This window comes from Capricornis sumatraensis, chromosome 20, assembly GCF_032405125.1.
Source record: "Capricornis sumatraensis isolate serow.1 chromosome 20, serow.2, whole genome shotgun sequence".
Lineage (NCBI taxonomy): Eukaryota > Metazoa > Chordata > Mammalia > Artiodactyla > Bovidae > Capricornis > Capricornis sumatraensis.
The window spans coordinates 8,581,623-8,593,712 of NC_091088.1; the positions used below are offsets into that span (position 1 = coordinate 8,581,623).

Here is a 12,090-nt window from a genome sequence, read left to right on the forward strand (position 1 = left end):
GAAACAAAACCTATGAAAAGGGCATAAATAACAAGGAGAACACTGGGCTTTCTATAAATTCTAGCTGCTGAGTTTCACGTTTAAAGCGCACTATAATAGTTGTAGAGAATAGTCCCTCTCTCAGCAAAGATCAATGCCAATGAGCAGCATTGAAACCCCAGGGCAACCAAAACAAAAATAAAATAATTTTTAAAAAGTATCTTCACTGGCTATGACTGCTTTAACCTCAAAAGATGACTTCAAACAAAGAAACAAAAAAGTAAAAACAGTTACTCCCCTACCTAAGTTCTTGTGATGGATCAGTATTAACTCAGAGCGTAAAATACAAACTGCTGAACCTCACATTCAAGACCACCCAAAATCTGGTTCTACTCTCTATCAGGCTTAATTTCTGTGCCCCTCTATTCTCTTAATCTCATGAATCTATCTGTCACCTCCACTGTATAATCACAAGGTATTTGATTTAGGTCATACCTGAAAGGCCGAGTCGTTTTTGGTATTATCTTCAACTTAAGCCTGAACTTTGCAATAAGGAGCTTATGATCTGAGCCACAGTCAGCTCCAGGTCTTGTTTTTGCTGACTGTACAGAGCTTCTCCATCTTTGGCGACAAATAATATAATCAATTTGATCACGGTATCGACCATCTGGTGATGTCCATGTGTAGAGACGTCTCTTGTGTTGTTGGAAAAGGGTGTTTGCTATGACCAGCCTATTCTGGTAACAAAACTCTATTAGCCTTCGCCCTGCTTCATTCTGTACCCCGAGGCCAAATTTTCCTGTTATTCTGGGTATCTCCTGACTTCCTACTTTTGCATTCCAATCCCCTATGATGAAAAGGACATCTATTTTCGGTGTTATTTCCAAGAGGTGTTGTAGGTCTTCATAGAACCGGTAAACTTCAGGTTCTGGAGCATAGGGAGTTGGGGCATAGACTTGGATTACTGTGAGGTTGAATGGTTTGCCCTGGAAACGAACTGAAATCATTCTGTCATTTTTCAGATTGCACCCAATTACTGCATTTCGGACTCTTTTGTTAACTATGATAGCTACTCCGTTTCTTCTAAGAGACTGTTGCCCACAGTAATAGATATAATGGTCATCTGAATTCAATTCGCCCATTCCCGTCCATTTTAGTTCACTGATTCCTAAGATATCGATGTTTATTCTGTCCATCTCCTGCTTCACCACATCCAATTTACCTGGATTCATAGATCTAACATTCCAGGTTCCTATGCAGTATTCTTCTTTACAGCATCGGAGTTTACTTTCTTCACCAGTCACGACCACATTTGAACGTCGTTTCCACTTTCGCTTACTCGATTCATTCTTACTCGAAGTATTAGTAACTGACCTCTGCTCTTCCTCAGTGGCATGTTGGCCACTTTCTGATCTGGGGGGCTCATGTTCCGGGGACATACCAGGCCTTCCCTGTCTCCTGAGAAACCTGTATGAAGGTCAAGAAGAAACAGAACCGCACATGGAACAACTGACAGGTTAAAGTTGGTAAAAGGAGTACAACAAGGCTGTATATTGTCATCCTGCTAATACAAGTCATATGCAGAGTACATCATGTGAAATGCCAGACTGGATAAATCACAAGCGGAAATCAAGATTTCCAGGAGAAATATTAACAAGCTCAGAAATACATATACCAGTCTAAAGGCAGAAAGTGAACAGGAACTAAAGAATCTCTTGAGGGTGAAAGAGGATATGAAATAGCTGACTTGAAACTCAACATTAAAATAACTAAAATTATGGCATCCAGTCCTACCACTTAATAGCAAATAGAAGAAAAAAAAGTGAAAGCTATGATAGATTTTATTTTCTTGGGTTTCAAAATCAATGTGGATGGTGACTGCAGCCATGAAATTTAAAGATACTTGCTTTCTGGAAGGAAAACTATAAGCCTAGATAGCATATTAAAAAGTGGAAGAATCCCTTTACCAACAAAGGCCCATGTAGTCAAGCTATGGTATTTCCAGTAGTCATGTACAGCGTTGAGAGCTGGACCATAAGGAAGGCTGAGTGTCAAAGAATTGATGCTTTCAAATTGAGGTGCTGGAAAAGACTCTTAAAAGTACTTTGGACAGCAAGGAGATCAAAGCCATCAATCCTAAAGGAAATCAGTCCTGAATATTCACTGGAAGGGCTGATGCTGAAGCTCTAATTCTTTGGCCACCTGATATGAACAGGTGACTCATTTGAAATGACCCTGATGTTGGGAAAATGAAAGACACAAAAAAGGAAAAGCGGGGGGAGGGGGGTCGTAAAGCAGAAGAAGAGATGTTTAGATAGCATCACAGACTCAAAGGACATGAACTTCAGCAAAGTCTGGAGAACAGGGGAGGACAGAGGAGCCTGGCATGTGACAGTACACTGGGTTGCACTTAGTCGAACATGAACATGACTTGGCTACTGAACAACGTAACTATTCTAGGTAAACTTCTCAGTAAAGAGAGAAGAATTAAACAAAAGAGAGAGAATTTTTATGATTATAGAATACCATTCCCCATATTCACTTCTTCCTTCTTGCCCAAGAAGACACTTCCCCACTTCCCACCCCACCCCCACCCCCGACTGATGCTGAGCTTGGATATATGACTTACTTCAATGGTCAATGACATTAACTGATGTGACAGGGAAAGAAGCTTTAAATGCATTTGCGCTGTTCCACTTGCCCTTGAATACCTCTCTTCAGCCATAAGAATATGCCTCAGGAAGCTGCAGGTCCCAGATGGCTGACAGACACATGCTGCATGTCTCAACCCAACCAGCAGTTAGGAGACAAGCCTAGATTAGCTGAACCCTCGATATCTAGAAACACAGGTGTGACAGAAAAATGCCTGGTGGCATACCAGTATGTTTCGGGATGGTCTGTAGCACTCCTGTAGCAACAGCTAACACATTTATAACCCATGAGTGAAAATACTGATTTCTAAGGGGCTAGGTTACTTTTTCTCATCCAGAGATGAAGTAGCACTGCTATAGAGAAACCTTTAGCAAATTCTACTTCCTAAAGATAGTTGCCATAAATTTCCCAACTCCCATGTTCTTCCAGAACCTGACACTACCCCTATGAAAGTAAGAGTATACGTCACCCTCGCCCCCCAAAACTGATTGGACTTTGTGGCTGCCACAATTCACAAGGTTCAGTGGGAAGGGCACGACATGATTTCTAAGACTTGCTAAGAAAAATAACAGAGCTTTCAGGTGATTCTCTTCTCAATAATGAACCTCTAAAATCCCCGTTACCACAGAAAATGTGTGAGCCTTGAGGCCACAATGCTGGAGAACACACGAGAATACCGAGAGAGAGATACCTAAGGTGTCTGTTCCAGATCCCAAGTCTTGAGTCTTCCTAACCCAAGCACCAGACATGGAAGTAAATAAACGTTCAAGATACTCCCAGACCCAGCCATTAACAACAACTGCAAAAGGGGCTCTGCACAAGAAACATTTAGCTAAGTCCAACTCTGCCAGAACTACAAGAAACTGTAACAGAACATGGTCTTAAGCTGCTAATTTTGGGAGTGATTCCTTATATTGCTATAGAAAAAAACAAAATGAACATACATCCACTTTGAGGCTTAATGCAGAGTACAAGAATACTGGCTTAGAAAGCTGCTCTAAATGTCCTTGCCCTGGGCAGAATCTAGAGACCTAAGATGCTTCATGAAGAACAAGTGGAACCTTTCACTTGGAAATGATGGAATGAACACACTCTTCATTCTCCACTCTCTACCAAAACCCTATCAAATAGTGGTAATAAATTTACAGAGGTAGAACGACACAAGGGTAATAATAGGTGTAACAGGAGAATGATGTCAATTAAAATTTTTTTGAAGGTAGAAAGCAAACAGACAAGTTAAAAGTTGACTGAGGTGTGTGCTCTGCTCTCTCAAGCTGTAGCCATGTGGAATGGCAAAAAAACAAGCCATATCCTACAAAGGCTGAGGAAATAGAGATACCAGGAACCTCTGAAGGTAGAGGAAAGGAGTGGGGCTAACACCAATTGAATGTTCATATCAGGAGCACCCTGGTCCCCCGATTCCCTTCTCTAGCTCGTACCACAGGCTACTGACCCCGATCAACCAACAGAACCCGTTCCTCTTTGTAGAAATGAAAACCACAGAAGTCCTCAAAGGGCAGTGCTGATGGCACAAGTTTCATCCTCAAAACAGACAAATTAAATGAAAATGTATCTCCTCACTCTTCGTGGCACAGCAAGTCTAAAGTCTGTGTGTTTTCTGTGTGTCTGCGTGGCTGAGTAGTAAGACAGCGTGCTATCCAACCTCTACTGGACTCCTCCGCAACAGTAAGAAATAAACGTGTATTATGCTGCTGACTTTCAGAAAACTTTCACTTGGCACAGTATATAACTCTACAATGTGTGTGTTGACAATAATAAGAATATATTACTTTTGAATATCAAATATGTGTGAGAGTGTGTATATTTATGGGAAAAAAATATTTTCCTCCTTTATATTTGTTTCTTTATTGGCATGGGGCTGCCCTCTTCTGACAAATGACAGACAGCACGTTTTCCGGATACTCACGTGGTATTTAAAATCACCATACATTTGCTTTTAAAAAATGAAATGGGGGGGAAATTTTTTTAAAGGAAAAAAAAATTATGTCAACTATATTTATAAATATTAATAAATGCATGAAATTTGATTTGATCAGAAAATGTAATGATTTCTCATAACAAGTTATTCACCAGCCTATATCACTGTCAAGGCAATGGTAAAGTTATAATAAATCTTCCTTAGATATTCAAAGTGATACATGAGAAATAATACAAACCAAGAAAGATTTCCAGTATTTAACACTGTATTCCTAGCGACAGAGTAAACTCTTTCTGTGTATTTTTTGTAGGACTTCCAAACATTAGAGGCTCACCATCAGTGTTCTACCACCCTCTGCTGAACAACTCAATAGTTCCCAGTGTGATTTCCGGCAGCAAAATACATTCCTAATTTACATCTTCAAGATTTAATGGGTCCCAAAAATTATTATATGGGGAAAGACTGTCTTTGTAATGGAGAATCCTGACAGACATCACCTAAGCGGTCTAACTCATCAGCACCAATGTCAGGTGGTAATGATGTGATATGCTGAGGACAAAGCATCATCAACGTAGTATTGATAGTCTAAAGTGATTAACATGAAGCTAACCAGGAGGATATAATGGTTATCTGAGTTAAATTCACCCATTCCAGTCCATCATAGTTCGCTGATTCCTAGAATGTTGACGTCCACTCTTGCCATCCCGTTTGACCACTTCCAATTTGCCTTGATTCATGGAACTGACATCCCAGGTTCCTATGCAATATTGCTCTTTATAAGCACTGGACCTTGCTTCTATCACCAGACACATCCACAGCTGGGTATTGGTTTTGCTTTAGCTCCATCCCTTCATTCCTTCTGGAGTTATTTCTCCGCTGATCTCCAGTAGTATATTGGGCACCTACCGACCTGGGGAGTTCCTCTTTCAGTATCCTATCATTTTGCCTTTTTATACTGTTCATAGGGTTCTCAAGGCAAGAATACTGAAGTGGTTTGCCATTCCCTTCTCCAGTGGACCACATTCTGTCAGACCTCTCCACCATGACCCTCCCGTCTTGGGTGGCCCCATACCGCATGGCTTAGTTTCATTGAGTTAGACAAGGCTGTGGTCCATGTGATTAGATTGACTAGTTTTCTGTGATTATGGTTTTTGTGTGTCTGCCCTCTGGTGCCTCTCACAACACCTACTGCAAAATGGCTGTCTGAGGAGGCCTTACAAATAGGTGTGAAAAGAAGAAAAGCGAAAAGCAAAGAAAAAAAGTAAAGATATAAGCATCTGAATGCAGAGTTCCAAAGAACAGCAAGAAGAGATAAAAAAGCCTTCCTCAGAGATCAATGCAAAGAAATAGAAGAAAAGAACAGAATGGGAAAGACTAGAGATCGCTTCAAGAAAATTAGAGATACCAAGGGAACATTTCGTGCAAAGATGGGCTCGATAAAGTACAGAAATGGTCTGGACCTAACAGAAGCAGAAGATATTAAGAAGAGGCGGCAAGAATACACAGAAGAACTGTACAAAAAAGATCTTTACAACCAAGATAATCATGATGGTGTGATCACTCATCTAGAGCCAAACATTCTGGAATGTGAAGTCAAGTGGGTCTTAGGAAGCATCACTATGAAGAAAGCTAGTGGAGGTGATGGAATTCCAGTTGAGCTGTTTCAAATCCTGAAAGATGATGCTGTGAAAGTGCTGCACTCAGTATGCCAGCAAATTTGGAAAACTCAGCAGTGGCCACAGGACTGGAAAAGGTCAGTTTTCATTCCAATCCCAAAGAAAGGCAATGCCAAAGAATGCTCAAACTACCGCACAGTTGCACTCATCTCACACACTAGTAAAGTCATGCTCAAAATTCTCCAAGCCAGGCTTCAGCGATACGTGAACCGTGAACTTCCAGATGTTCAAGCTGGTTTTAGAAAAGGCAGAGGAACCAGAGATCAAATTGCCAACATCTGCTGGATCATCAAAAAAGCAAGAGTTCCAGAAAAATATCTATTTCTGCTTTATTGACTACGCCAAAGCCTTTGACTGTGTGGATCACAATAAAGTGTGGAAAATTCTGAGAGAGATGGGAATATCAGACCACCTGACCTGCCTCTTGAGACACCTATATGCAGGTCAGGAAGCAACAGTTAGAACTGGACATGGAACAACAGACTGGTTCCAAATAGGAAAAGGAGTACGTCAAGGCTGTATATTTTCACCTTGCTTATTTAAACTTACATGCAGAGTATATCATGAGAAATGCTGGGCTGGAAGAAACACTAGCTGGAATTAAGATTGCCAGGAGAAATATCAATAACCTCAGATATACAGGTGACACCACCATTATGGCAGAAAGTGAAGAGGAACTAAAAAGCCTCTTGATGAAGGTGAAAAGAAGAGAGTGAAAAAGTTGGCTTAAAGCTCAACATTCAGAAAACGAAGATCATGGCATCTGGTCCCATCACTTCATGGGAAATAGATGGGGAAACAGTGGAAACAGTGTCAGACTTTATTTTGGGGGGCTTCAAAATCACTGCAGATGGTGATTACAGTCATGAAATTAAAAAATGCTTACTCCTTGGAAGGAAAGCTATGACCGACCTAGACAGCATATTGAAAAGCAGAGACATTACTTTGCCAACAAAGGTCCGTCTAGTCAAGGCTATGGTTTTTCCAGTGGTCATGTATGGATGTGAAGTGAAGTCGCTCAGTCGTCTCTGACTCTTTGCGACCCCGTGGACTATAGCCCACCAGGCTCCTTCGTCCATGGGATTCTCCAGGCAAGAATACTGGAGTGGGTTTCCATTTCCTTCTCCAGGGGATCTTCCCGACCCAGGGATTGAACCCAGGTCTCCTGCATTGCAGGCAGACGCTTTAACCTCTGAGCCACCAGGGAAGCCCCATGGATGTGAGAGTTGGACTGTGAAGAAGGCTGAGCGCCGAAGAATTGATGCTTTTAACTGTGGTGTTGGAGAAGACTCTTGAGAGTCCCTTGGACTGCAAGGAGATCCAACCAGTCCATTCTAAAGGAGATCAGCCCTGGAATTTCTTTGGAAGAAATGATGGTAAAGCTGAAAGTCCAGTACTTTGGCCACCTCATGCAAAGAGTTGACTCACTGGAAAAGACTCTGATGCTGGGAGGGATTGGGGGCAGGAGGAGAAGGGGACGACAGAGGATGAGATGGCTGGATGGCATCACCGACTCAATGGACATGAGTTTGGGTGAACTCCGGAAGTTGGTTATGGACAGGGAGGCCTGGTGTGCTGCAATTCATGGGGTGGCAAAGAGCTGGACACGACTGAGCGATTGAACTGAACTGAACTGAACTGAACCATGAAGAAACAATGCAACCACCAAAACTGAGATATTTTGCAACACAGATGGGCTCTTAACACTAAATGCAGAGGGTAATCTTGGATTGGATGTTGGATTGGACAAGACATACAGCTCTGATGAATGGTTTGGAATAATTCTGGAAAGATCTGAGTAGAACTGTATATAAAGTTAACAAAAACATGAACATGGAAAACTATCTGCTATTGTTCCAAGGAAGAGGTACAAAAATTTTGAATTAAAGAGTTAAAAACTTGCCTAACAATTTGACAATGTCATAATATTCAGGACATGAATAATGAACTCACTGCATTAAACACAGCACAGACCAAACTCAGGTACTATCAAACCTGCAAGCTGCTTTAATGTGATATTAGTGTATCACTCATGTGCAGGGAGAACACATTATAGTGTGCCTGAAAATTTAGGGTTGTTTTATCAATTTAAACACAGAAATCTGATAAGCATTTCTCTGTATAAACTATTTTTTTAAACTGTTATTTTTAACAATCATTTTATCTTTATATTTTTATTTTATAACAATCAAGTGTAACTTTTAAAATGGACAGTTCAGAAAGTAAGCTAAGAACATAAAACTGGTATTATTTTTAGTCCTAGTGGCAAAAAACCAAACCATACATTTTTGAGGAAAAAAAAAAAAAAGAAAAAAACCCACATCTTTTCTGAATGCAGCAGCAGTAGTAAACCATATGATGCTAATGGAAGTGGCTCCAAAGTGTCTCATTACATTAATGAAGGACTAGTGAAGTCAAGCTTGGTTTTAGTCTCTGAGCCCTCATACAGTAGGCTTGGTTTTTTATCACGTGGCACTAAAACCAGTGAGTTCTTTTCCAGTGACACCATGGCTTAAAGTATTCGGGATCTGGGTTATGATAAAGAAACTACGACAAAGTTAGCAAAGTATTTCTTCAAAGCAATTTGAAGAATGACAGTTTATTGCTGATAGGAAAGTTATTTTAGTATATGTGATTTAAACATGAGTATGATATAAAGGAGTCTCTTATCCGTTTCTTGCTGACAAACATTAACTGACAGTTATCTGTCAGTTAAAATAAAAGTAGGATCCTATAATATCAGATGAGATTTGAAGTTTAAGTGTTTGCAAGAATAAGTTCCAATGACACAGTTGCAGGACAGGGTAACAGTTTACATTAAGGAGAGTCTGTGTTAGAATATAAATCAACACACTGCTTCTTTCATTGAAAAACATCTTACTATCAAAAAAGCAAAAACAAAAAACCCCCATTATTCTTATCAAGGTAGTAGAAACTATGAATTATGTAAAGCTAATGCATTAAATTTAGAAGACTATATTTGATAAACTGAAAACTGATCATAGAAGTGGATGTTATCATATATGTTGATATACAATGGTTATGAAGAAAGTGACCTAAGAATGATGAAATACAGAATAAACTTATTTCTTCTGAAAGAGAAATGATAACCATATGGTCCCCAATTTAAAGATCCCAATTACACAGTAAAACATGCTGATCTATCTGCTTGGTTTGGAGGGGTTTTTTGGGTGTTTTTCTTTTTTTGGCCAAGACACCCAGCTTGCAGGATTTCAGTTCCCACAACCAGGAACTGAACCCGGGCCCTCAGCAGTGAAAGCATGGACTCCTAACATCTGGAAAATAAGGGCATTCCCAGTTTGGTATTCGTGATCATCTTAGTATTTTCACACATGGAACTGAGTCAACATATTTTTCAAAAGCAAATAAATTATAAGAGTAGGAGTGAAAGTTTAAAGCCTGAGGAACAGTTCTTATAAGTTAACACATTTCATAGAATATTCTGAGTTGTATTTTCCATATAAAAAATTCACACATAGGAAATCCCTTTTTCCCATTTAAATACAACTTAAATTTAATTATAACTTGATGGGATAAATGACTGGAACTGACTACCGATAAAACATGGAAGATGACTTCTGAAAATACAGTTATTACTAATCAATTCACGACAGACCTAAGTCAAATCACTATGCCAGGAGGAACTTCATCTGTTATCTAACTGTATCTTACAGATCTGCTGTTTTCATATTGTAATTTTAAATAAATGGGGAAGAGGAAATTCTAGGCATGTGGCTCTCATCCAGAATAGCCAACAGTATTAAGACTATACTGCTTTTCTAAACTAGTAACAAACCTATGAATCACTTGAAAAAATAATATTGAGATAATAGTAACAGAATCAAACTTCTCTAGAAATGTGGCATGGTCAGCTTTCAGGAGCTGGGTAATTTCATCCGCTAACGAGTGGGAGGATTATTCCAAGTGTTCTGGGGAAGGGGTGGAGATGTCCAGGAGCTGGCCCCGCCCCCTTTGTGGTCTTCTGATAGCGCCTTGGAACTGTCATGGCACCTCTGGGTATGTCACTTAGCTTGCTACCTGAGGATCAAGGTCCAGTGGAAGTTGACTTTATTGAACCCATTTGATTCTAATTGGTTTATGTGGTATCCTTGGTCTACGTCTCTTAGTACTTTTAACTGTCACTTGACTCAAAGGTTTGGGGGGGTGCGGCTTATACATGAAAAGGTTGGGGACTTTCCTGATAGCTCAGCGGGTAAAGAATCTGCCTACAATGCAGAAGACCCTGGTTCTACTCTTGGGTTGGGAAGATCTGCTGGGGAAGGGATAGGCTACCCACTCCATTATTCTTGGGCTTCCCTTGTGGCTCAGCTGATGAAGAATCTGCTGCAATGTGGGAGACCAGGGTTCTAGCCCTGGGTTGGGAAGATCCCCTGGAGAAGGGAAAGGCTACCCATTGCAGTATTTTGGCTGGAGAATCCCATGGGCTGTGTAGTCCATGGGGTCGCAGAGAGTCGGACACAACTGAGCGACTTTCACTTTTCACATAGCCCAATCTTAAGGAAAGTAATAAAGGGAGAAATTGCCAAAGTCACAATGCATGGCAACAAGTAGGTGGAACCAAATATGTAATGCTGAACTCTTACATTTTCTTGTTTCTATTTAGTCATCCGCTTCATACTACCTCCAAACTACATTATCATATGTTAAAGGACCATTCTCCTGTTCCCTGATAATTAATGGAACCACTGTTGAGTTCTAATAGAAAAGAACCTTGAGTTCTAATAGAATTCTTCCAAACTATTTAGATGGGTTGGTACAAGGACAGACGTCTAACCCCATTTAAAAAGATGTTCCATTTAGGTCGTTAAGAATCCACCTTGCAACGCAGGGTTTGACTCCTGGCCTAGGAAGATCCCACATCCCACAGAGCAACTAAGCCTTTATCTCCCACACAAGAGAAGCCACCCCAACGAGGAGTCCGCGCACCTCAACTAGAAAGGAGCTCCCGCTTGCCTCAACTAGAGAAGGCTCAGGTGCAGCAATGAAGACCCAGTGCAGCCAATAAACAAACAGTCAATATTACTAAAAGAAGGATGTTCCTTTTTAAAAGAACCAGGTTGAAGTTTGTAAACGTCATCCTACCTGACTTTTTCACCAGCAATATCAAACACCTTGGTGACTTTAGCTTCTTCTGGTTCTTTAGGTTTCTCCTGTTCTTCTGCTTTGACCACTTTACTTGAAGCCATCTCTTTATTCTCCTCTCCTGTCTATGAAAAAGAAGTGTATTAAGTTCGATACAAAATGAAAACTAAAGTTCCACTCAAACATGTTGTTCCTGGCAATTCTTAACATTTGTTTCATCTCCAAACACTTAAATTCTCACTGAAAATTGATTTGATTAGAAAATCTTATGTTTCCTCCCATAGGGAATACTTTGCTTTTCACTTGGTAGGGTTAGTATTAAAAGGCCGCTAGTCTGATTTCTGTTGTTAAGCCTCAAATCTGAGTTCGCAAATTTAAAAGTCTACCTGGGGAATTTCTGAAAAACATTCATCGCATTCAGCTATTAACTTACTTTAACTTGTGTACACGGAGGCACTTCCGATTTTGGTTCTACGTCACTGACGGAGCTGGCCAACATCTCCTCCTCCTCCTCTCCCCTGGCACCCGCGGACTCGGCGCCTTTTTCCTGCTCTGCAGCTGCATCTTCCTTCTCACTAATACTCCCTCCAGATTCCCTGCTGGCATCCTCCTCGTCCTCGTGTTGTGGAGAGAGGCCACTGTGTTTTCTCTTCCTAATCACCATCACAAGGAAAAAACAAAATAAACGGGCAAAATCATTTCAGTTATCCTTCCTGAATT

The 12,090-nt window shown here is 40.5% G+C and overlaps 1 protein-coding gene across 2 annotated transcripts in view; it reads right to left on the reverse strand.

The window, feature by feature from the left end:
- LOC138095789 (craniofacial development protein 2-like) overlaps positions 1-12,090 on the reverse strand; it is a 39,531-nt gene that overhangs the window by 14,822 nt on the left and 12,619 nt on the right. For both annotated transcript variants that reach the window (XM_068991689.1, XM_068991687.1), the window contains exons 3-5: positions 11,804-12,023; positions 11,371-11,495; positions 475-1,446 (exon numbers count right to left, since the gene is read on the reverse strand). In XM_068991689.1, the coding sequence (XP_068847790.1) occupies positions 475-1,446; positions 11,371-11,495; positions 11,804-12,023 (1,317 nt within the window). The remainder of the gene's footprint in view (positions 1-474; positions 1,447-11,370; positions 11,496-11,803; positions 12,024-12,090) is intronic.